We start from the raw sequence: 27630 nt of genomic DNA on the forward strand, positions 1-27630 counted from the left end.
ACTCCCATGTGCTAGGTATCGTGCTCTATTTTCCAGGCAACTAAAATCAAAGTAGTCTTGATATATTCATTCAGAGATCTTAAAACTTGATATATTTGTCAAGTCTAGCATTTATCTTCTGTCTCTAACTAGTGTCAGAGTACACCTAAGTATATGTAGCATTTAAACTGTGATACATCCTCTATGATTTTATAAGCTTATTAGCATTAAATATAATGAAGGTCCAATGAGATGGCTCAAATGATAAAGATACCTGACCCTCAGGCCTGATGACCTGGTTTCCATACCTATAGTCCACATAAACCTAGGTAAGAACCAACTCCATGTCATCCTCCAACCTCACATGCACATTAGAAATGGTCTTACCCTGTTTAAATACAAGTGCCTGTGCAGTGGAACCTTATGGGGTCTTTGGAAAGTCAGTTGTGTTAGATGGCCTTTTGCTGGGGCAAACGTGAAGGAGTGTTTTTACTGAAGCAGATGCAAGTGAAAGGATGTTTTGCTAAAGCAAACAAGTGAAAGGACACATGATGAAGAATTTTTTCTAACAACACGCATGTATTGGCTCACCTTACATTGAGTAGCTGAGCTTGGTTTGCCGTGACTCCATAGAGAGAAACACACCAAAAAACTTTTGGTGGTGTTCTGGCAGTTTCTTGCTGTTTGCGTGGACTTGGGCCAATTGGCAGAGTGGTGTCAGCTGAGACATGACCCATGGAAGATGTGATGTTTGCAGGGTATAAATAGGACTCAACTGACAGTGACTGGGGCTCACTGTTCGTCTTGAGCTTCACTGAGAGAGGCATAGCAAAGAACTTCTCCTGGTGTCCTACTACCCACTGACTATTGCCAATCAGGCTGAGGACTGGCTGTTTGTTCTTGGTCATGCTACCGCTGCTGTTCCTATTTGCTATCCAACACTACTAAATTGGACGGCTGGTATTCCTTTTTTTAAGTGTTTATAAGTGGATAGAGTTGCCACTGCTGACTCCTGTTAACTGAACTGCTGATTTCCTGATAACGCAGATGGGATTTACTCCAAAGAAGAATTTCTTAACAAGTCCACTTCCCCCATGTCCTAATAACCTTTCTTTACCCCACCTCTGGTGGGTGGTGGGCTAGAAGGGAGGTTAAAGCATTTAAGAACCATTATTAAAGTTAGGGTTGAGAAATGTTTAAGACGTATTGTATGACTGAGGCTGAGACTATAGTGACATGTATCTGCCAGCTTTTTTCCTTAACACTGTACTTCAAGAACTGTAAGGATAAGTATATAAAAGTGCTACATGGCTGAGGGTAGTCTGGGTAAATGACAAGGCAGATAATGAAGCCTTTCTCTGGGGATGTTAGGACAGGAATGAGTACAGTGAAATAGACGTGAATAAAGCTGACTCCCTAGGCTACAGCTCATAGCAGGGTAGCTGGAGTGGTTGTTGAGACAGGACTACATCACCTCCTGAGTGTACCATGACAAGTTTACAAGCCTGGCAGGAGAGTCTAGCTATGATTCTGTACTAGTCAGATCATAACTGAGACTTCAGGAGAATATTGTAATATAAAGAGGTGGTTTGGTTTTTGTCCCTGTAGGGAAAAGATGCAAATATTTTCAAGACTTTGGACAGGTCACAGCTATTTTTTTACTTTTACTTATTTTATTATATTTATTACTTTTATTTTTCTACAATCCAGTTATGGCCTTCCCACAGTTCCTCCTCCCACTCTTCCTCCCCCTCCCACTCCCCTTGGCTCCAAGAGGGTGTCCCCACCCTCCCATCCTCCCACCCTGCAAAGCCTCCCCTACTCCCTGGGGCCTCACATCTCTCCAGGGTTAGGCACATCTCCCACTGAGGACAGACCAGGCAGTCCTCTGCTGTATATGTATCAGAACTGGAGCAGGGGAGGGTGGACCAGCTAGTATATGCTACCTGGTTGGTGGCTCAGTGCCTGAGAGATTTGGGGGGTCCAGGTTAGTTGAGACTGCTGGTCTTCATATGGGGTCACCTCCTCCTCAGCTTCTTCCAGCTTTTCCCTAATTGAACCATAGGTGTCACTGGTTTCAATCCATTGGTTGGGTGTAACAGATCTGCATCTGTCTCAGTCAGCTGCTTGTTGGGCCTCTCAGAGGGCAGCCATGCTAGATTCCTGTCTGTAAACACACAATGGCATCAGTAATAGTGTCGGTGGATCCCAGGTTCGGCTGGTCACTGGACCACTTTTCCTTCAGTCTCTTCTCCATTTTTGTCTCTGCAACAGGAACAATTCTGGGTCAGAGTGTTTGACTGGGATGTCAACTTCATTCCTCTACTTGATGCTGTCTTTCTACTGGAGGTGAACTCTACAAGTTCCCTCTCCCCACTGTTGGGCATTTCATCTAAGGTCCCTTCCTTTGAGTTCTGAGAGTTTGTTACCTCCCAGATCTCCTCCTTTCTAGAGGATCCCTCCAACTCCCCCCACCCCCAAGGTTTCACATTTCCATTCATTCTGCTGGCCTTCAGACCTTCTACCCACCCCATACCTGATCAGGTAATTCACAGCTATTTTATTTTTCCTAAGCTACCTAGTCTAAATTCTATACTTCACCCCATTAATGTACAATGCCTTTGATTCTCATATTTTAATGCTTAAATAGAACAATTTTAAGAGATTCCAGAGTTTTATAAAATAGGACTGTTGGCTAAAACAGTTCAAAGGTATGCCTGTTAAAAGTATTAAGTTCTTACAGATAAATGGCAATTAAGATTACAGGGCTCACTTTCCAATTGTAGCAGGATAACTAAAGGTAAATTACATATCAAAGTTGAGAATAAAGCATATATGAGTATTCTAGTTCTTGCAAGTTCATAAATTGCCTGGTACATTTATAACAAGGCTATTATGTTGCCAAAGCACAGGGGACTCCAGAATGTGCTTTTGGGAACTGATCCCCAGTAGATAACTACACTGTTCTGGAATGCAATTGCTGTGTCAATAGCTGTAGCCTGATTGTTTTAGAAGGTTTCCATCTTTACCCTAATTAATGTCTCCAACGTGATTTGCAAAGAATTTTATATTTATATTTTGCAATCAGTATTTGACTGGCAAACAGTTTTTAGACATTCACTACAATGTGTAAACATTTTGTAAAATAATAAATAGCTCTTTCTAATCTAAATGTTTTATTGCTGAGCCTCTGCTAATTGGTCATGGATTGAAATCCCCTGTTGTTTAATTTTTTAATTTGTGGGAAGGTTTTATAAATGAATGTGTAGAGCTTCATATCACAGCTGTTGTCATTTAAAGTTTGGACAGCATCGTTACAAATGAAGCCCTGCTGTGAAGTCAAAGTCAAAAGGCATCTTGGCATTCCAACCATTTCCTTGGGAGAAGATTACAGCTCAAGTCTGTTGAACTTTATTGCCTTGGGCCTCATGACAGTCTTCAGAAACATGCAAAGCATTTCTGTTAAAGAAATTCAGATGTGCTGGGACATAGATGACATTCTTGAACATTGCAGTGTCCTAAGGGGGTAAAGAATAGTTAAGTGGGAAAAGATAAACAGTTTTTGCTGTGCTCCTGTATTATTTTATAAGATTTATGGAAATGATGGAAGCCTACATGATACCATGTAGGAAAAAGGCACAGGGTTTTTCTGTGGCCTGACCATATTTTAAGATAAAATATAAATGTGATTCCAACAATGACTTAGCTTCAAAATCATCTCCTATTTGTGTGGGGTAGATGCCAGGTAGGGTACAAGGCCTGTGAATGCAAGACAAGCACTAAAGTCATGTTTCATTCAGTTGATTTTATTATTCACATTGTCTCTCTTTTCTCCTCTCCTGTCTCCTGGCATGTGTGTGCCTGAAAGAAAGACGTCACTAAAATAGTTCCAGCCCTTAACCTCTTTTATAGCTGAAACTCTTTTTAATCTAAAGCCAAAGATCATTTGGTCCAGTTTAATATCTACACAACAAGATGCCAGCACAAATTCTCATAGAGACAGCATAAAACAACATGGCGGTCCTCGTGTTTTTATTTCTGGATCTTCGAGGGAGGGGTGTTTTGGAGGGTGGTTTTAAGTTAGAATCCATATCAGAGAGAAAGCATTTGCTGTTTGTTTCTCTGCATCTGTGTTACCTCACTTAATATTTTTCAGCTCCTTCCATATTCTTATAAATTTCACAATTTCATTTTTTTCATGACCGAATTTTGTGTGTGTGTGTGTGTGTGTGTGTGTGTGTGTGTGTGTGTGTGTGTACTGTTGAGAAGAGTAGTGATAAATTTGCAAGTGTCTGTGGGTATGGAATACTTTGGGTATAGGCCTAGGAGTAGTAAATATAGCTAGGCCTTAATGGTAGTTATTTTATTTGTTTTATTTTGAGAAACCTCTAACTGATTTCCATAGTTGTTTACTAGTTTACCCTCTCACAGAGAATATTGGTGCCTCCTTCCCGACATCCTTTCCAGGATTGTCTTAGTCAGGGTTTCTATTCCTGCACAAAACATCATGACCAAGAAGCAAGTTGGGAAGGAAAGGGTTTATTCAGCTTACACTTCCACATCACTGTTCATCACCAAAGGAAGTCAGGACTGGAACTCAAGCAGGTCAGGAAGCAGGAGCTGATGCAGAGGCCATGTAGGGATATCACTTACTGGCTTGCTTCCCCTGGCTTGCTCAGCCTGCTTTCTTACAGACCCCAAGACTACCAGCCCAGGGATGGCACCACCCACAATGGGCTGGGCCCTCCCCACCTTGATCACTAGTTGAGAAAATGCCTTATAGCTAGATCTCATGGAGGCATTTCCTCAGCTGAGGCTCCTTTCTCTGTGACAACTCCAGTTTGTGTCAAGTTGACACAAAACCAGCCAGTGGAAAGATCCTTTTCAGCATTTGTTATTTACTTGATAGTAGCTATTTTAACTGGGATGAGATGGAATCTTGAGTTTTAATTTGCATTTTTCTGATGGCTGTGGATATTGAATACTTTTAAAAATACTTCATTTGTATTTGTTTATCTACAAATATATATGAACATTGGGAGAGAGGATATTGGATCCCATGGGACTATAGTTGTAACCAATTGTAAGCCTCTATGTAACTTGCTAGGAATTGAACTCAGAACCTCTGGAAGAGCAGCCAGTGCTCTTAACTGCTGAGCCATTTCTTCAGCACCTACCCGCCCCCCCCCCCCCCCAGTGTCTTAACCATCTTTTGTAAACTGTCTATTCTGGTCTTTGCTCTTTTTATTGAGAGTTTAATTTTGGTATTTTAATTTTTCTGGTAATCTATTCAGTGTAAATATGAACCTCTTGTCTGAAATAAAGCTGGTAAAAGTTTTCTACTGATTTATGGACCATCTGTTCTTTTTGCTGAGTTTCCTTTCTATATAAAACTTCTAAAGTTCATGTAATCCGTTTTTCAATTCTTATAGATATTTTCTTTGCTACTGTTTTATTAAACACTTCTTGACTGTACCTATATCTTTTTGTTTTTGTTGTTTTTACTTTATGTGAATGACTATTTTGCCAGCATGTATGCATGTGTGCCATATGGGTACCCACAGAGGCCATAAGAGGGCATCAGATGCCCTGGAGCCCTGTAACTGAACTAATAAGTCCATCCGTTTATACAATGGCACAAGGTCCATCCATGTTACAGCATATGTCAGAAGGACTTTTCTTTTTAAGGCAGAATAAAATTCTATTATGTGTATACATACATATACCACATGTGCACATCACATATAAATATGTCACATGTGAATATATAAATAGGGCTATATATCAGTTCTTTTTTTTCTAAAAGATGTGCTTATCTTTATTTTATGTGTGTTTCACATGCATATACCTTAAGTGTACCAACTCTATTCAGTGGCAGTGGAGGTCAGAAGAGGGTGTTGGATTAGCTGTAAATAGAGTAACAGATAGCTGTGAGCCACATGTAGGTGCTGGGAACCAAAGCCAGGACTATTAACCACTGAGCCATCTCTCCAGCCCCAGTTCTTGCCCTTGGTGCTTTGAGCTCATATTGGGATATAAATAAGCTGGAACATGCAATAATTGCATATACATACATACATATATTTTTATGTGCTCTGCTTTCAAATATGTTTTGCTTTTTTGTAACCTGCCACATTTTTCTTCAGCAGCAGTACCATTTTATCTTTCCAGTAAGAGTTTTTTTATTCTGTTCACCAACAACACAGGTTCAGCTTTTTACATAACACTGAGAAAGAAAAAGGTACTTTTACTCAATTATAAAATATACCCCAATATGAAAATATTAATGCATGTGGTGAAAATAGACTTGGTGAAATATATTGGGTACATTGAAAATCCCCTCTAAAAGTCTCTGTATATGAAAATACCTTATAACACAGACTCTAGCTCACCAGTAAAGCATAACAGTAATATCCGTCCCAGGCGTTTAGACTATTTTTAAATGAGTGTGCTTCAGAAACATTTTTCCTGGATTTACCTAACTATGCCATAATGACAACTTGGAATAAAATGAAAAGTTAGTTTCACAGGGTGGTACCGCAAACCTTCTGTGTCATCCATTTGTGATTCTGATAAATGTCCTAATGAAGTTCATTTGCCTTTGTTTTTTTTAAGGATTGTTCAAGTTTAGAAGAATATAACATTGCTGCAGCATTACTCCCCCTGACCAGTGCTTTCTATAGGGTAAGTTTGTTCGGTATATACATAAGCTTGCTGTAATTTACATGTGTATTCTGTTTGATTTTTTTATGTCATTATATAAGTCTGTCCCTTATAACCTATGAAAAGACCTGTAATTATATTTACTGTAGCATTTATCACATTCCATATATTGGAAGTGTAACATCTAATACCAATTACACCATCATCTTTGAGTCCAGAACCCAACCATTCCAACCAGCTTTACTTTCCTTACATACCTGAAACTCTCTATTCTAGATCAATTTATGGGTATGTCACCCCGTTAAAGAAAGTAAACCCTATGAGGCCAGATATGTAGTGAATGAATGACATCCATAGCGACAGAACATAGAATTTACTGTAAATTTCCTGGACTGTTCAAAGTGAATTTTATACTTTATTATAGCTGCTGTCCATGCCATCATATAAAATATTAGCTCTTTTGAAACACTTTATTTTGTGTGCTCATGTGTGTGTAGGGGTAGATAAGTGAGCAAGTGAATTTGTGCCATGTTGTGCAGAGGACAGTTTGCAAAGGTTGGTTCTTCCTTCTCCCACCATGCGGGTTCTAAGGATTGAACTCAGGCTGTAAGGATTGGGGGCAAGTACCTTTACCCACTGAGTCGTCTTGCCAGCCCTAGTTCTTATAGCAGACACATCTATCAAGTTGTCTTTATTACTTCTTTTTGTAAAGATCCACATTCTGAATAATACAGTTAATACTTCTTTTTAACATAAGCAATAGGATAGACTGTGGCAACATCCGACTTACTACTGAGCACAGCCAGCTTCAGGGGGCGGGAAGCTAACAAGTTCGGCCAATGCTGAACACTACATTGTCAAACTTAATAATAAATACTTAACACTTTGGATTACATTTACAGATTTGCTTTGGCTTTAGGGTTTGTTATCAAAGTTCCAGTAGAAATCAGAAGCCATATCAGTCATTTGAAAAGGGAAAGTTGTGTGGCTTTGGTTTTAGCTTTGGTTTTGGTTTTGTTTGGGGGTTAGCTGAGGCAAGATCTCTGTATTATGTAGTTGGACATGGAACTAGCTATGTATACCAGGCGAGTCTCAAACTCACGAGATCCACTTGCTTCTGCTTACCAAATGCTGGTATTAAAACTATACAGTACCCAAGTCATTCTTTGAAGCCACAATTATGCTCATTTCTAAACCACACAAAAACCCTACAAAGAAAGAGAACTTCAGACCAATTTCCCTCATGAACATTGATGCAAAAATACTTAATAAATTTTTTGCAAACCAAATCCAAGAACACATCAAAATGATCATTCAAACAAAATGAAGCCATGATCAAGTAGGCTTCATTCCAGGGATGCAAGGATGGTTCAATATACGGAAATCCATCAGTGTCATCCACCATATAAACAAACTCAAAGGAAAAAAAGAACATGATCATTTCTTTAGATGCTGAAAAAGCATTTGACATAATTTAGCACCCCTTCATGTTAAAGATCTTGAAAAGAGCAGGAATTCAACGCTCATACTTAAACATAGTAAAAGCAATATACAGCAAACCAGTAGCCAACATCAAACTAGGTGGGGAGAAACTAGCAGTCCCACTAAAATCAGGGATTACACAAGGCTGCCCATTCTCCCCCTACCTATATATATAGTACTAGAAGTCCTGGCCAGAGTAATTAGACAACAGAAGAAGGTCAGTGGGGAAAAAACAAAAAAGAAGGTCAGTGGGATACAAATTGGAAAGGAAGAAGTCAAAATATCACAAATTGCAGATGATATGATAGTATACTTAAGTGACCCCAAAAATAATTCCACCAGAGAACTTTTACAGCTGATAAACAACTTTAGCAAAGTGGCTGGATATAAAGTTAATTCAAACAAATCAGTAGCCTTCCTTTTCTCAAAGGATAAACAAGCTGAGAAAGAAATTAGGGAAATGACACCCTTCACAATAGTCACAAGGCTCAGAGTATTCAAGACACAATTCACAGAAATTATGAAGCTCAAAGAGAAGAAAGGCCAGAATGTGGATGCCTCAGTCCTTCTTAGAAGGGATAACAAAGCACTCATGGGAAGAAATAATGGCACAAATAGAGGAGCAGGGATTGGAGAAAAGATCATCCAGAGGCTGCCTTACCTGGGAATCTGCCCCATATGTACCCAAAAGCCCAAGCACTATTGCTGATGCCAAGTAGTGTTTACTGGCAGGAACATGATATGGATGCCTCCGCAGAGGCTCTGCCGGAGCCATAGTGATATAGAAGAGGATGCTTGCAGCTAACCATTGGACTGAACATGGGGACCCCATGAAAGAAGCTAGAGAAAGGACTGAAGGACCTGAAAGGGTCTGCACCATCATAGGAAGAACAAAATGATAACTAAACAAACCCACCACAGCTCCCAGGGACAAAGACACCAACCAATGAGTTTGCACATGGAGAGACCCATGGCCCCAGATACATATGCAGCAAAGGATAACATTCTCTGGCATCAGTGGGAGGAGAGGCCTTTGGTCCAACAAAGGCTCATTTTCCCAGTGTAGGGGAATGCCAGGGGACTGAGGTAGAAAGGGAGCACCTTCATGGAGGCAATAGGAGGGGGAAGGGGATAGGATTGGGGAAGAGGGAATTACATCTGAAATGTAAATACAGAGAATATCCTAGAAAAAGAAAAAAGAAAATAAAAAGCATGCAGCACTACACCTAGCTCAAGGAAGTTATGATGCAAGGAACTGTTAATTACTAAAATAAGATGAACCCTAGCGTATGCAGAAATAGAATACAAGGAGCAGCTACTACCTCTAGGGCTAAGTCTCAATACCCAGTAAAGAACTAAACTTGGAAGAGGACTTCTCCTCAGACAGTCTTGTTAGGTAGATTTTGGTGTGGTCACTGGCAGCATAAGATGCAGCCACCAGCAGACAACTGGAAAGTACCCGCTGGAGTGCTGGCAAAACTGCTGGGATTACTCTGCACCTTAGCTAGTAACTCTCTATATTAATCACCATCTGCTGCAAATAGCACCAAGTGAGAGATGTATTGATTCATGATACAGCAGTGTCATTAGGAGTCTGTTCATACTGTGTCTGTTTAGTAGAATAATAGTTGTAGGGTCCCCCGCCCCGTGATTGTTTGCAAATGCTTGGCCCAGGGAGTGGCACTATTAGAAGGTGTGGCCTTGTTGGAGGAAGTGTGTCACTCTGGAGATGGGCTTGGAGACACTTCTCCTAGCTGCCTGAGGATGCTCAGTCTGTCCCTGGCTTCCTTTGGATGAAGATGTAGAACTCTCAGCTACTCCTGCACCATGCCTGCCTGGATGCTGCCATGCTTCTGCCTTGAGATTGGACTGAATCTCTGAACCTGTAAGCCAGCCTCAATTAAATGTTTTTTATTTATAAGACTTGCCTTGGTCATGGTGTCTGTTCACATCAATAAAACCCTAACTAAGACACCACCTATGGCCTATGACTTGTCTAGCCACAGGTTATTAGTCCTTTAATGTTAGTTTTGGATTTCATCTAGTGGAACAGTAATTCTAATCAGAAAGTCGTTGGTTACTTTCTTTTTAAAAATATTTTAATAAGTCTCCTTTCCCCCTTTATTGAGGGAGCTAGAGAGATGGCTCAGTAGTTAAGAGCACTGGCTCATCTTCCAAAGGACATGAGTTCAAATCCCAGCACCGTGTGGTAGTTCACAGCTGTCTTTAATGCCAGTTCCTGGGGATCTGATAATCTCTCACACACAACAGACAGACATGCAAGCAAAACACCAATGCCCATTAAAAAAAACAAAACTTACTCCTTCAATTTCAGCACTTGGAAGGCAGAGGCAGACAGATCTCTGAATTCCAGCATAGTCTGGTCTACAAAGCAAATTGCGAGACAACTAAGGCTACACAGAGAAACCTGGTCTCCAAAAAACAACAAAAATTACTCCTTGCAGACAAAGTTTATTGAGCATCTCAACCTATGAAATGACTATGCCAAAGGATGTGCAAGCTGTGTCACTGATCCATCTATGACAGCACGGCCTCAAGAAGCTGGATCGTCCTACAGTACAGTAGTGACTTAAAAGTAGTGCTACCCAGTGCTGCCAAGCCATTGGCATCTTCTTCAAGAAGCTATCGTATATGCATGGTTAGAGCACTCTAACAGGAGAGCTTGTGCGATAGCTCAGTTGTAAAGGTGGTTGCCACCAAACCAGATGACTTGAGTTCAATCTCTGACACCTACATGGAGAATGACAGGACCAACTCCTGCAGGTAGTCCCTTGACTAACGTAAGTACACCCTTCCACACGAGTTTACGCACATGAACACACCAACCAAATACACAAATGTAAAATAACTTTTAAAATGAAAAGTATGAAATGTCTTTTTCCCAGCTTCATTCCATTTTCCCGAAACAGTTTCTTTCTTTGAAAGAAGAAAGACGTTACTGACAGCACATGCTGACAGTTCATCAGAACCCTTACTCCGGATTTTTCTTTTTGAACTAAAAGCACAGGGACAGAGAGCAGCTCATCACTTGATGATCTGCAGTGCAGAGGCCATGGTGGTTTCACTTACTGTTGTGTATATAATAAAATTATGCAGAAACACACCTAAGACTGCCAGAATACACAGACCCCTGTGGTGTGGAGCAGAGATGTCTCTCTGGTGTGTTTCAGGTGAAATCATTAAGCTGGTGCATTCAATACACCCACTTGCCTACTGCCTCTGATATAGTCCAGTGTGTCCTGTGCCCTGATTTAATTTGATAAGTTTGTAAATGGCAGTGTTTTATTAGCATAAATAAGTTATCTATCATTTTATGTCTTGTGATTGTGTGGTACAGATGATATTTGTTCTCCTAATGAGTTCAGAGTGTCCAGCCTATGATTGTTAATGCCTTGAACAGACAGAATAAAGTTGCTGCTCTGTATATAGTGACAAAATCAGGACAGAGGACAGCCTGCTAGCTACCACCTAGAATCAGGACACTTCTCTCACCCTAGAGGAAACCTCATACCCACACCCAAACAACAGTGCATCAACTTTCTGTTGAGTGTGCTTTGGGAAGGCATTTCACATGAGTGAAATTATATAATATTTATTTTTGTATGTGTGTGTGTTTATGTGTACATATGTGTGTTTTGTGCATGGGCATACATGTGTACTCTGGTTGTTGAGACTAGATGACAGTATCGGGTATCTTCACTGGTCACTCCCCATTCTATTTTTTTGAGACAGAGTCTTTCTGAAACTGAAAATTATATGTTTTGCTTGACAAGCTGCCCAGCAAGCTCCCAGTACCCAACTCAGATCCATGTGCTTGTACAGCAATATCTCTGTCGACTGAGTCATCTCCCCGCCTTTCAATACGTGTTCTTCTGTGTCTGCCTTCCTTCACGAAAACCCATCTTATTAGTTGGATATCTTTAGATCTCTGAATTTTGAAATTAAAATATTTCAGGTGAGTTGTATCATACATACAGTGCCTGCCAAGAGCTGAGATTAAAAGGATCATTCATACACACCCACACTTATGCTTATGTGTGTGTGTATGAATAAATGATGTAGAGAGCATGATTTCTCAGCTTAAGGACAAATTTCCAGGTCTTTAACTTCTTCCCAAATTTTAACTTTGGCATATACATCCAAAAAAATGCAAGACTGTAAATAAACATGTTTTTTGCATAAGTATTATTTTCTTTTCAAGGCATAAAAGCTTATTACTAGTGAACATAATTGGTATAACAGAGTAATCTTAAAGACCATCTGAAAGGCCCTTATTGACAAGTTCTGTCAGCCCAAGAAGCAGAAATGAACATGAAAGCACAGAGAGCCACAGAGCTTCCTGAGCTCTGGAAGTGCTGACCTTCCTGCTGCTGCCAGGCCTTCGCCAGGAACGCCCACGCCCCTCCTACCCAAATGGGAGCTGAGTTCTGCTGTGCTTTCATGTCAAGTACTGTTATCCTGTATAAAAGTCTGTTTACCTAATAAAGCAGTGAAAAGAGTAAGCCCAGAGTAAGGAATGAGGGCTGGTATTTAATGAGCTCTGCTGCACTCTGCCTTTCAGTACCTGGCCCACTGCAGTGAAGTGTCATTCTAGCTTGACAGGAGAGGGTATGGTTCAGAAAGACTTCCTTGCCCATGATCAGATTTAAACTATGTTGTGTGTGATTCCAAAGCTCAAGTGTCGTTTTTATGTTTTGTTGTTTTTTACCCTAATAGTGTTTTCCAAATGAGTCACAATTTGTGCAGGCATACTTCTGAGAATCTTTTGGGGGTTTTGCCTACAGATACTGAATTGGCATCACTCTTAACCCCACATTCCCCCAGCTATTTTTCAGTCATGTCTAGCATGGATATTTCATTAAGCTCTGAACAAGGTCAGGAAATGTTATAATTTCAACAACTGTTATATAATAACAAAAAATGCACACTAAGTGTTCAGAAGAACATGAAATACTTCCTGTGTTTCTGCTTAAATACTGACCTTGGCTCCAGTTAATACAGACAGTAGTTGTCCTACTATAAAATTACAGTCTGTAAGTAATTCTGGTAAAATTCAAATAAACTTTTTTTCATAGTATTAAAATTGTTTCTGGGATTGGAGGGGGGGCCTGAAAGATGATAAAAAAGAAAAAAAGAAATGTAATATAAGTTTTAAAAAAGATTGTTTCTATAAGTAATATAAATTATTTCTACAGTAGTATAAAGAATAGACATTTCATCAGTTGTTAACTTTAATTGGTAAAAGACTGCAAAATAGGATAAAAAATTTGATTTTCCCCAACTTCATAATCGAGCTATATTTCATTCCCTATAATAGATCTCAAAGGATCTGTTTTTTTGGCAAAAGGGGGTGGGAGGGTAAGGAGGGTGTGATTTAAGATCTTGAATCATTTTTCTACTATAAAATAAATTTCTTATAAATGGGTAGCAGGAAAATGGTTGAGAGTGAAAGAGCCATCAACACTTACTGAATCTGGTTTGGTCCAGACACAATGTATCTTTATTACAGCAAGTATACTTCTGACAGCACTGAAATTTATTTAGAATGGCTGGAAAGTTTATTTCCTCCTTCATTTTTCCTTGCTTTTGTACTGGCTAGTTTGTCAACTTGACACAAAATAAAGCCGTTTGAGAGAAGGGACCCTCAAGTATCAAAATGCCTCCATAAATTCTGACTGTAGGCAAGCCTGCAGGGCATTTTCTTAATTAGTGATTGATAGGGGAGGGCAAGCCCATTGTGGGTGGTGCCCTCCCTAGGCTGGTGGTTCTTGGTCTATAAGAAAGCAGGCTGAGCAAGCCGTGAGGAGCAAGCCAGTAAGCAGCACTCCTTCATGGCCCGTGCATCAGCTCCTGCCTCCAAGTTCCTGACCACTTTGAATTCTTGTCTTGACTTTCTTTGATGATGGACTGTGATGGAGAAGTACAAGCCAAATACACCCTTTCTTCCCCAAAATGCTTTAATCATGATGTTTCATCACAGCAATAGTAACCTTAACTATGACATTATTTAAGACAGTTAGAATACCTCTCTGCTCTTTTAGCACCTCTCCCCCCATGTCTTACTTTCTCTTTCAAGTTTTGAAGGACTTTTGTTTTTTCTAGTACTTCTAAGAAACTATGAGTTGTAATTAATTTAGAACTAGCATTTTTAAGGTTAGTTTATTTCCACCATTTAAACTAGTGATTTAAAATATTATGGAGTAATTTCTATCAAGTAAAAATGGTAACCCATGATTATGTTTTCTAGTTAACAGAATTTTGAATTTTCTTGAATTTATATATTTTAATCAATGCTCTTTTTTTAAAGTTGGATTATGTCTTAGACTTTTTCATTGCTGTGATCAAATACCATCGCAAAGGCAATTTGAGGGAGAGAGGTCTTCCGGCTTATAGTTGCATAGGAATATAGTCCGCGGTGGTGAGGAAGCTATGGCGGCAGAAACTGAAGGCTGGCTAGTCACATAGCAGGTTCACTCAGGAAGGAAAGTATGAACAGGAAGTGGTGTCAGGCTATAAGGCAGGAAAGCCTGCCCTGACAGTCCACCTCCTCCAGCAATGCTCTCTCTCCTAAAGGTCCCACAACCTTCCCAATTTGACCACCAGCTGGGGACCCATCCAAACACATGAGCCTATGATAGGCATTTCCATCCACAGCAGAGTGTTTTTATGAACTGTTTCATTTTTTCAGTTCTTTCCTATAATAGCTAGAGGTTCAGAAAATGAAGCAACTGGAGCTATGGTAGTACCTATCAGTTCTGTAGAACTGCTACCACATCTGCATGTTGGATTCTAAACAAGCAAGGTTCTCATCCCTTGAGAAACACACACACCTACGGTGATATAGTATAGCTAATTGCCACATTGGCTACCTAAAACATTCATAATTAACATACTGTAAAAAAAAATTCATTCCCACCGAACCAAGGAGTACTACAAAGAAATTGTTAGGTTTGTGCTGGTGAAAGATACATGAGCATCTGTCTTACAGGTAGGGCTAAGATGAAGAACAAGCAAAGAGTAAGACTGTATAAATATTATAGGCAGAGAAAATATGAAACTTACTGGGAATATTGCAGGAGGAGGAGGATAAAGAAAGTCTTCGGTCGGACTGACTGACCTGGTACACTAAGGTGAGGAATTCCAGTGTAGTACAAATAAGGGTTTACTTCTTTTTTCTCATGAATAAAAAGAAGTTAAAATAAGTGAGTAGCATAATATTTGAAGGAGAAAATTTGTTTAATACTGTAGATACTTTATATTGGCAGATATGTTTTCTTCGGCAGAATCTTCATCTTCCTGGAAGGATGCCTTACTGGGTGTTATAGGATGTCGTGGTGCAAAGACATCCGTGTAGTAGATTAGGTGCTGAGGTGAGCAGTGTGAAATCGCCAGCACAAACCTAACAATCTCTTCGTAGTATGTCTTGGATCAGTGGGAATTAATGTATTATGTCCTAGGAAAATAGGAAACAGTTTGAAGTTATATGCTGAATAGAAATGTTCCATTTAAGGGAAACTAACCTGGGGCTGAGGAGATGGTTCCACTAGTGAAGTGCTTGTCACACAAACATTTACACTTGAGTTTAGCTCCCCACCACCTCCATTAAAGCAGTAGCTCACAGCTGTAATCCTAACGTGGACAAGCTGTGGGGCAAGTGGAACCCTGTCATCAGACAAAAACTGAGCAGGTCAAGCAGATTAAGGAACACTGGCAGTTCTCATAACTGAGAATGGTAGGCATTTGAATTTGCTCCTGGCCTGGTTCCTGTCCTGAAGCATGTGACCATGACACCCCACATGACAACCATGACAACTAGCCAGGTAGCATAGAGCTGCTGAGGTATCTAGATGGGCCAGGCCTGAGAGTTTATCCAGTAAGCTTCCCTTCCCAGACATTCCTTTCTGCAAAGGGTATTTAATCTCTGGTCCACCCTGAGTAAGTTGTATGTATCATTTTCATCATGAATAAACAGTTTGGACAAGCAAGGACTGTCTAGCTCATCAAGAACCACCCGTGGTGAGAAGCCTTCATTATTGAGCTGAACCGCCTAAGTCTACACCAAAGGCTCCGCTATACTCCAGACACTCAACCTTGAGCTAAACTGATTTCACCTTCCCTCTAGCCCAGGGCTAGTCACCAGCCCACAGGCCCCCTTGTTCTCAACTCCTTGAGGTTCCCAACAGTGTCTGGGTGTCCAGGGGTATGAGAACCCAGCCTTGGCTCAGCCTTCGCTGTTTCTCCCCCAGGTTGGGGCCCCCACCTTAGGCTGCCTTCCATCTCCCCTGAGTGGGTGTCAGCATTCTGTGTAAGCTAAAAATGCAGTAAAGACCAATGACCAGTCTTCTAGATAAAAACAGAAATCACCAATCAGATCAGACTATGTATGCAGTTCTTACTGAGTCTGTGTTGAGCTTTGCTACTAATGACAAATCAATAATGAACAAGGATTATAAACAACTGCAAAGACCGCAGAGAAGAGCAGGCATGGCTCAGCAAGAGAGTGCTTGCATACTATGCCTAAAATCTGAATGTTATCCCCATTGCAAGGGGAGAAATGTAAAGAAAGGAAAGCAAGATGTATCTATCAAGAGATCTCCGCAGTCCTTGGGTGCCCCTGAAAAGGTCTCCTCCTGCTCACTCCTTCTCGTTCCTTCTCATATTCTCTATTCTCCCCCTTCCTTTCTCTCTCATAAAAGATTTTTTTATTTGCCTGATCTAAGTATCATCTAGTCCTGGAAGCTTCTAGCCTCCGTACAATCTTATCTAGGCCTAGAGTGTTTTCAGCCTCTGAGACTTGTTGCTGAAAAAGCTCACCCTTTCTAATTCTTTATGAGCTCTAGCAAACTGGATCAGGTCAGCTGTTCTAGCTCAAACTCCTCTCCAGACTGACTGATTCAAGCTGGCTTCTCTCTCTCTTGGCCTCTCCTGAATTGCTCTGCTTGGCCTCATACTAACTTTGGCAATCTGTTCTAATCTTCTGGTTCCTTCTCTCTTCATCCTGTCTCTGTAAAACTCTCCCAGTAAAACTGCCTCTTTCCCCTTTTCCCTCTCTTTGCTGCTCTTTCTTAAGTTGCTTCTCTTTTTTTTTTCTCTTTTTCTTAAAAATTCATTTATTTTATACACACACACACACACACACACACACACACACACACACTGTTGATGTCTTCAGACACACCAGAAGAGGGCAGCAGATCACACCACAGGGTTACTGGGAATTGAACTCAGGACCTCTGAAAGAACAGTCAATGCCTTAACCAAACCACTGAGCCATCTCTCCAGCCCCTTCTTTCTCTTCTTATGGAAGTTGGGCATAAACTATTCTGTCAAATTTTTCTCTGATTCTCACTTTGTTTACTATTCAATTAGACATCACTTTCAAACATGTTTGCTTCCTTCTACAAACTAACTTTCCCTTCATTGTTTGAGACTAAAGCTGTATACTAAGGGCTCATTTTTATTCCAGCCAGAGAGATTAAAGGTGTGTGCTAAAGGCTGAGTATACCACAACTAGAAGCAGATTCTTTTTTCAGTAAATAACACAATCTCGGGATTCACGGTGCAGTCAAATATCCTGCAACATTCTCTCTCTCCCCCTCCCTGTTTCTTCCTCTCTCCTCCTCTCCTCATATCTCTCCTCCTACCTTCTTCCCTTTCTCCCTCCCACCCTGCAACTTTCCTATCTAACTCCCCGTCTATTGACTCACTACAGAAAGGTCATCTGTTGATTGTGTGAACTGAAAACAAACAAAATATTTAATTAACTCCCTGGAAGGTAAATGTCAACTATTTGTGTTTAAAAATGGGAGGTCACCGAATGTTTGACACTTAGGGACAGAAAGAAAGCTGTATTCAGTTTTCTCTGTTATAGTGTTCTTCAACAAGATTGAAAACTCAAATGCTTAAAGGAACTAGAAAAGCAATATCAGTAATTGAAGAAATTATACACAAAGAATATTCAGTGTTAAAGGAACATCTACGGTTTATAAAGTTCTAGTCATGTAGTTTTTTAAAAAAATGTGGGCATAAAGCCAACAAACTGCTTGATAGATAGAGGTATCTGCTGCTAATTCTGAAGACCTGCATTTAATTCCCAGAACCCACAAGGTAGGAGAAGAAAACTGACACAGGCAAATTGCCCTCTGACCTCCAAAGAGTGCTGCTACAAGAGGAACAATGTGGACACAATTTGGCAGGTTATCAGCGTTTCAGAGAACCAAAGCCTTAGGGTTTCTATTGCTGTGATAAAATGGCATAGCTAAAGTCAACTTGGTGAGGAAAGGGTTATATTTCAGTTCACAGTTCCACATCTGAATCCATCACTGAGGAGAGTCAAACAGACCTGGAGGTAAGAACACTGATGCAGAGGTCGTTAGGGATTGCTTGTTCATACACCCCAAGACCACCTGCCTAGGCATTTCCTTGGTTGAGTATCCTCTCCCCAGACATCTCTAACTTATGTCAACTAGCCAACACAGTTGTACGGACTTGCAGTACTCAGGAGGTAGGGTAAGAAAATCAGGTTATTGTCTTCCCTGGGCTAAATATGAACAAGACTATCTCAAAAGAAAATATACTGTCAGGGATCTTCTAATTGGTTAATAATAATAAAATTCAAAACAACATAGCTATAAGCTACTAATTTATAGCCTGGGCTTCATGAACCTATAGAGAAAACAAATAGAATTTGCATATTTTTAACATTAGAGAGAGAGACCTAATTTTAAATATAAGATTAAGAAACTTCTATAGACATACCGAAGACAAAGAGAGAGATATGGGCCAGAAACTTGGAGAACTCTATTTAGATAAGTTGCTGGGGGCATGCAGCACAGTGCCTACTTGGAATAACAGTCAAATGAAAGTTATTAATTTGATTGCTTTTTAATATATTGTGTGGCACAATTAAAAATCAACCAAGAATGCTGAAAAAGAAAGTACAGTTGTGTGTCAAACCCACATATTAATTTTTCCACAGTAGCATGGAATTTGATTTATTCTGTTGGCCTCTCCAAGTGTATCTTCTTTTTTAGAAGACTGTGGCAGATTAAAGGAGTGTTTGATAGTAAGAATTGGTTGAGTTGGGGAGGGAATCTTGGAGAGGATAGAGTCTGCCCTTACAGAGAACATCCTAACCCAGCCCACTTTTTTGTTTCTCTTACTTAAACATGAGGTTTTGTTTCCAGCAAAGCTAGATTTTGAAACCCCTAAGAATCTGCCATTTGTGTTTGTTTATGAATGTTGACAATGCTTCATGTATAGAAAGAATCCCCTCTACAGCATGGGGAGGGGGCACTGAGATTTTAGTGTTCAAAAGATAACATATTTTTTTGGAAAGGTTGCTTTCCAAATATAGGTTTAAAATTCCAAAGGATAGGTTAATGACTACTGAAAAATAAACAAATTGTTCCTTTTTAAGCCACCAAGTCTTGGCAGTTTTTCATGCAACAGTAGCTAAATATAAATATTAGTGCATAGTAAATGCCATGGAAACATTAGGCAGTACTATTAGCCGGCATTATGTAAGTCTTCAAAGCCAGGTTGTGATATCCAGGTTGCATCAGTATGAAACTATTGTTGATATAGGTGGAAAGGGATCTAATATGAATCTCATGGCATTCCACTAGCCTCTCAGCGGAGTGTAGCTTAAGAAGTACTGACTACCTCTCTTGCTCCTGTGCTCTAGCAGCCTTGCTCTCCCACCCCTACCTCTCCTCTTCCCTTCCCGTCCCCCCTCTCCCTCCACATGCTCATGGCCAACCTCTACTCCTCTACTCTCTCTCTGCCTCTACCACCCTCTTAACTCTCCCATGACCTGAATAAACTTCATTCTGTACTATAAAAAAAAAAAAAGAAGAAGAAGTACTGACTAGCATAGGCAGATACTTTCAATCACTCTCTTAGATGTTTCAGAAAAGCAGACAGAATACATAGAAGTGGTAACCAGTGCTTTCATGCTAAATTAGTTGGTTTTACAAAGGTGTGTCTGTTAACTTTGTGTAGTTATATAACTTACGTGATTCAGACTACTGTGTCTCCTCGTGCTTTAAATCAAATTTTACTTTCTTTCTCCCAATACCTGTGAATTTTGTAGGAATTTTTCTACTAGATAACAATATGCATAGCAGTTCAAAATTCCAAGATTACCAGATAATGAAGTTTGTTTCTATTCAAGCATGTTCTAGGATGCATTTTTCTGAAATCTTTTCTGCATGCTGTTTGCATTATGAGTGTCTCTCAAATTTGCTAGGTAATTAGTTTACTAATAAAAACTTGGTGGTGTGACTTGTATATTGTAAAGATAATGTTACATTACCAGGAAAGCTATGGGGGAAGTATAATTTAGTGCTCCGCTGTTTTCCTAGAAAAGCAAGGTCATTTGTTTAACAAGGAAGGAGATCTGCAGACACTATAGTTGACCAAAGTGCAACCTGTTCTTTTCCATCTAGGAAGTTAACGAAAGCTGATGTCAGTGTGCAGATGCCAAAGAGTAGTCATAAGAAGTCAGCCCAGCAGGCATGGAATTTGAATACTAAGAACAGAATGAGCTCTTAGAAAATTATCCGAATACCTCACTTTATTTAGACTAATTAAGTTTTACAGAATAATTCACAGTGTGGTTAAGGGAAATACACTGCTGTGTAACAATAAACAGTTACTTGTTATTAAGACAATGCTGTGCTCAGTTAGTGGCTTCATTTTACTGCTTTAAAGCTTGATGTTTTTTTAATTAACATATCTCTTTACCCAAAAACATAAAGTTCATGGTTAAAATGTATAATGTATTCTTAAGTGCCAAAAACAGAGCTTAAGTAGTTCACCTGTTCATTTGTATCTTTTACTTATCATCTGTTTTTCTTTTTTTAATTTTAAAAATGAAACAAGATTGCATATTTTAAAATGTTTTAGGATTTCTTGCTATGTCACCAAAAAAGAATATCAGTTTCTTTATGATGTATACCTATGTGGATTTTTGGGATTGTTTTGAGATAGTATCTCACTGTGTAGTCCATCCTGAACTTACACTCAGGATCCTTCTCACCAGCCTCCTAATGCTAGATTACAGGCGCTGTGCCACAAGATCCAGCTCATGTATGCAATCTTTAAACCACCATCAGGGGCACGGAAGTGATGATTTGAAGGTTAAAAGCACTTGCTGCGTTTGCAGAGGCCCCAAGCTCAGTTCCCAGCACCCACATGGCTACTCACAGATAACTCAGGTCGCAGGGGACCTTATACTGTCTTCAGACCTCTGCAGGCACTGCACACACATGGTAAAAATGCATACATCCAGGCAAACACATAAACACATAAAAATATGAATTTTAAAAACAATACCATGAATTCTCTGTAAGCAGCAAATATACTAGGGTACACATCTCTGAGAGACCGTTGTAAATAAGTTGTAGATTTCAGTTTCTTTGAATTAATTTTGAAAATCATACTTGTAATTCAATCCGTTGTTTAAAACTGTAATTTAAAAATGGAATTCTACAGCTAAACACTTGAATAACTCCTTATAAGGTAACAGCAATCTACTCACTCATCAGATGTGAAAATGTGTAATGACAAAGGTGATTTGAAATCATGCCTAGAATGCCCAAATGCCATGTAAGGAGTTCAGACTAATATTATTCTCTAGTCTCTAAGGAGTATGCAGTACTAAATTGTCAGGAACTTGCAGCAAAAGATAAGGAGGCTTGAGAGATTGGCAGGCCATTAGTAAGCTTGCACAAAAGACAAGCACTCCTGAGGCAATTAGAGAGAAATGCAGGTAGGTACTAAGAATTGCTAACTAAATGCTTGAGACCAGAGAATGTCCATGAGTGAATCAAGCCAAAGGAAGAACAGGCTTCCTATGTGCAGAGCAGTCACTGGTCAGCTAGCAGCTACAGCCATGCAAGAATGCTGTTAGCACATCTTTTGTTTTGTTTTGTTTTCAAGAAAATTATAAATTTGAACATTACATAAAATTTCTTTATTGGTTTATTTTTAAAAATTAAAATCCTGGACAAGGGGTTTGTAAAGTGCTTAATGGGTTAAAAACAAGGGCCAAGTTTTAAATTCTCAACAGCCATATGAGAGCCAAGCTTTGAGATTGGCCTATTACCCCAGCCATGTGGATATAGAGACTGGCAGATCCTGGAGGATTACTGGTTAGGCAGTCTAAAAGAAACAGTGAGTTCCAGGTTCAGTACGAGACTCTGTTTCAAAATACGAAGTAGAAAGAGATCACAAAAGAAGATGTCTAAAGTCATCCTGTGGTTTCTACATAAGCGGTAAGATTCAAACTCTGCTCTCCTCTCTGTCATAAACACACTCTCTCATCAGCCTCCTAAATAACCAAAACAAAATGTACAAGCTACACACAGCTGATAATGATGACTCTTGACTTTAAATTCTTATGATGTATTATAGTAGGTCCGATGGTTGAATGAGAACATCACCATAGGCTCATATATTTCAATACTTGATCCCTGCTGCGGCCTTGTTAGATGGGTGTCATCACTGAGGTGGGCTTTGAAGTTTCAAAACTTCATGCATTTTCCAGTTGGATCTATTTCTCTGACTTGTTTGTGGCTGTTGTCTTAATGTGTAAGCTGTCAGCTACTGTTCCAAGGTCATGCCTGCTGCCATGCTTCCTGCCAAACCCTCCAAAATTGTAAACAAGCCCCTAATGGATCCTTATCTTTTGTAAGTTGTCTTAGTCATGGTGTCTCTTGACAGCAATAGAAATGTAAGTAAGATATAAGAGGAAAGCCCTAAAATGGGAACCAGATGCAAATTTGAACTCAGCTTATTCTGAGATCTTAAACAAATGTCTGGGGTGGTGATAAGTAAAGATGGAAGGCGGTGGCAAATGTAAAGCATCTGTTGGAGTGGCAGGCACATAGTAAATGCACAGTGAATACTGGTAGAATGAAGAGCAGGATGGAATTCAGCTGTAAGTTGAATGTCTGTATCACCAGTCTCTGCATATGCATGGAAGTACAGAAGAGATGCAGTTCCCAGGCTCCTAGAGCGTAGTCACATGTCCAGCCAGGCCAGTACTCGTACTTATTATCCTGTACTATCTGTTCTGCATCTGTATCCTCCACTGCCACCTATAATTCTAGCTAGAACAGGAAGCAAGTCTTCCAGTTACTGACTTTCACTGCAAGGAGCATGTAAGCAGAATAAATATGCTCATCTAAAGATATATACATAAATGTATACACATAAATACATTTGTGTGTATTTAATGCTGTTGAACAAACCTAAGACCTCACACATGCTAGGCAAGCATTCTACCACTAAGTTATATTTCTAGCCCCAACCAAAATACCTTTATGGGTCTGTGTAAATGGTTTTCCACATATAATCAATACTAATTACTGCCCTTCACAAATAGGAAAAAGCCTTTCACCCAGATTAACAATGAGAGAGAATGTTCTCTATGAATTAGCTAAACTCTCCCAATGGGTTTTTTGTTTTTTCTGTATTTTTCTGTGCCCTTCTACCTTCTTAGAGCCCCTCAATAGTTCTGATCCTTGTTCTGGTAATCACTTTACTGTTTGATACACTGATTTTTCAGTAGACCATAATATATTCATAAGGGCATGGACTTTTGGCTGTACAATTGGAATTAGAAAGTTTTGAGGTCTTCGCAGCATGCTCTAATTGGAAAAAGCAGAACTCATGACTATCTTTATGAGTAACAAAAACTGATTTTATCAACTTCTTGTCCCTAAAACGAACTTTGTAAATAGACTGTTCTTCAAGTTTAATTTTGCTTAGGCAGCACTCTTTCCTTTATACTAGTCAGCATTGTTGACATTTTTGAGAAGTCATAGACTTCATGGGGATCTGTGGAGGAGCTGTTGAATTACAGAAGAAATTGCAACAGGAAGTGAATTGTGTGCTATTATACTCAGTGACTCAGCAGATTTCCTTTCTATCTGAAGTACAAATGTTTGGGGTTTTTTAATTTTTTTTTTTAGCTTTATAGTTGTCTTTGAGGTCACAAATACATTTTTCAGTGATTTGAGAGATGTAAAGAGAAACCATGTTCAAAGGTTTTGAGTGCTGGGGTAATGAAGGCAGAGGGACCCCTCAGCCAAGAGTGCTGCCGTAGTGATGGTGAGGGATTGCAATGAAGACGTCAGAGAACATCTGCAATGCCTGGGAGAGACTGCTCTGTTTTCTCATACTCTTGGATGATATTTCCAGCTAATAAAATTAGATTTAGCATTATAATCTTAGAAGGAAGCCTGAAGATATGTAACTAATATTGAGGTTAGGTCTGTTGCTATGTATTGTAATCCTAAATTATGTACCCGAAGGTTTAGGCCTATGAGTGAATTCTCATATTTACCAGCTTTTGTCGTGCAAACTTTGTTCCTTAATTTAAAACTGTTGGTTAAATAAAATTGGCTACAACCAGTTGCTGGAGGAATTGGAGGTAGGTGGGGTTTTGAGTTATCTGGTAGGGGGTGAAAAAGGAGAGTGGAGGGGAGGAGAACCACAAGGAAGGAGAAGAATGTGGAAAGAGGAGGGATCCACCATACGGTAGGGAATCATGAAAGCATGGCCATGAGGACTAGCTAGCTGGAGTGAAGAGCTGCCCAGATGAAACATAGCAAATTATAACTCAGGGTTATTGATGGGAATGAACGTAGATTCTAATAGTATAAAACGTAGATATCTGCCCAGCTCTACTGCTGATTAAGGCTTATCATAAATATAAAATCTGTGTGTATTATCTGTGGACTGAATGATCAAAGGCAGAGTAGAAGCTCAAGACTGACATTAAATATTTATACTAATCTCTTAGAATTTGGCACGTTGTCTGTGTATCTCTGATATTTGCAGGAAGCAGTAGGATTGAGGTAGGCATTTCTGAAGATGGATATAAGTAAGTGTGTAGCTCATTAGTAGGGTACAACTTTCAAATTAATGACATCCCAACACCCACATCAGATCCAGGTGTCCCAGCACCCTCTTGTGGCCTCAACAGGCGCCTGTGCTCACATGCATCCCCATACTCAGATACACACGGGGGGTATAAAATAAAGCTAATATAGTTATATTGGCAAAATCAGTCTACAGATTTAGTGCAGTCACCATCAGAATTTCACTGACCTTCACAGAATTAGCAAAAACAATCTGTAAATTTATATGTAAGCACAAAGGACCATGAATAGCCAAAGCAATCCTAAGCAGAAAGAACAATGCTAGACATACCACAATACTTGCTTTCAAAATATACTAGAGCCATAGTAGCAAAAACAGTAATGGCACAGAACAGACACATAGACCAGTGGAGTAGGCTAGAGGACCCAGAAGTAAACACATGCAACTACAGTCACCTAATTTTAAACAAAGCTATAAAAAATAAATTGAAAAAGGTCTCTTTAACATTTAGTACTGTAAAAAAAACTGGGTATCTACCTATCAAAGTATGAAATTATCCCTATTTCTTCTCATGATGCACAGAAATCTATTCAAAATAGAATTAAAGATTTTAGTGTAAGACCTGGAAACTTAGAAAATGCAAAAGGTTTTTAAAAAATAAAGTACTGACAAAAATATATTCATATAGTTTTACGCAAAAATGCTTTTAAAATCTGTACATTTATCTGTTTTTTAAAATAAAGTTGTTTAGTTTTAAAAAAGAAAATGCAAAAGGAAAAATTAGGTTTAAAAAGCTACTCCAAGATACAGGCATAAGTGGGGAATCCATTAGGAAATAATTCCAAGAAATGACAAATGAAATAAATGAAGTTTAGAAGCCTCTGTACAATAAAAAAAAATCAAGAGAATTAAAAGAAGCCTGTAGAGGTGGGAAAAGTCATTGCCAGCTAGCTATATGTCAGACAGAATCTTAACATCTAATATATAGAGAGAGAATTGCCAAAAATACCAAGAAAAATGAATCATCTAGTCAGTAATTGAGCTAATGAACTTCAGACACTTCTGAAAAGAAGAAATACAAATAATCAACAAGCATTTGAAAATGTATGCAACATCTGTATCCATTAAAGAAATACAAAGTATAGTTGATTTTAGATTCCATCTCACCCATTTATGATTCCTTTCACAAAGAAAACATGACAGTAGAGATTGACAAGAACATAGGGAAAGAGAAGTTCTTACTCACTGTGGGTAGAAATACAAGTTTCTAGGGGCTGAAGAGATGGCGCCATGGTTAAGATCACTTTCTCCTATAAAAACCTGGGTTCAATCCCCATCAACCACATGGTAGTTTACAACCATAACTCCAGTTCCTTAAGATCTATGACCTCTACAAGTACCAGGCACATATATGGTACACAGCATTCAGACACTCATACACAAACAAAATTACCACTCCTAGGTGTCAACCTGACACAGTCTAAGTGCACATACTGTAGAGATACTTGCACATCCAGTGTTTATTTCAGAACTACTCACAGTAGCTTGAAATAGAACCAGTCTTGATGAAGAAATGGGGTATATGATGGACATTTTCAGCCATAAAGAAAAATAAATTCAAAAAGGTTCTTTCCTATATAATCCATTTTACTCACTCACTCACTCTCTCTCCCTTCTCTTTCTCTCCCTTCCTCCATCCCTTTCTCTTCTCTCTCCATCTCTCTCCTCCTCTTCTCTATCTATACACATTCCCTTTCTCTTTCCCCTCCCCTACTCTTCCCCATGATGACTCCCCTGGCCTCAATCATTGGGGCCAGTGAACTCACCTGAGAGCAGCTTCTTAATAAGCCTGCCTTTAATACTAAAAAGAAGGAAGGGAGGAGCTAGACTCAAAGACAAATATGACATTTTTCTATATGGATGGGTCTACAGGTCATGAAACCAGAAAGAGGATCATGAGGGGGTGGAAGGAGATACTAAGGGAAGAATAGAAAACAGTAATGGGATATGTATTAGTTACTTTTCTGTTGCTGTGAAAAATACCATATCCAAAGCAACTTATAAAAGAAAATGCTTAATTGGGCTTAAAGTTTCAGAGGAAAAGAGTCCAGTCCATCATGGCTGGGCACCATGGCAGCAGGCAGAATTCATGTTGGCTGGAGCAACTGAGAGCTTACATCTTGACCCACAAAGCAGGTCACAGATTGCACTGGAGATGGTGGGAATCTTTTGAAGCCTTAACACACCTCCTCTAACAAGGCCATACTTCTTAATCCTTTCCAAACAGTTCTTCCAGATGGGACCTAGTATTCAAATGTATAAACTCATGGAGGCCATTCTTATTCCAACCACCACAGGATACACGTAATATAAAAGCAGAAGGTGATACACTTGGGGATGAAGAAAGGGACTATCAGGAGGAGTTCTAGGATTTGGGGAAGGAATGGAAGGGATAGTATAACTTAACAATATAACATTTGTTTATCGTTATATATCTTATCTATATTACCTACATTTTATACATATTGTAATAAGCTTATTTAATCCTCTTACACTTGGTTACAGTGTATTATCTTTTTTTTTCACCTTTTT

The 27630-nt window shown here is 39.4% G+C and overlaps 1 protein-coding gene across 4 annotated transcripts in view; it reads left to right on the plus strand.

Moving 5' to 3' along the window:
* Positions 1-27630, plus strand: part of SBF2 (SET binding factor 2) — a 334193-nt gene that overhangs the window by 224862 nt on the left and 81701 nt on the right. For all 4 annotated transcript variants that reach the window (XM_080912014.1, XM_080912015.1, XM_080912016.1 and 1 more), the window contains exon 17: positions 6595-6663. In XM_080912014.1, the coding sequence (XP_080768140.1) occupies positions 6595-6663 (69 nt within the window). The remainder of the gene's footprint in view (positions 1-6594; positions 6664-27630) is intronic.

This window comes from Micromys minutus (assembly GCF_963924665.1).
Source record: "Micromys minutus genome assembly, chromosome: 2".
In the NCBI taxonomy this organism is placed as follows: Eukaryota; Metazoa; Chordata; class Mammalia; order Rodentia; family Muridae; genus Micromys; species Micromys minutus.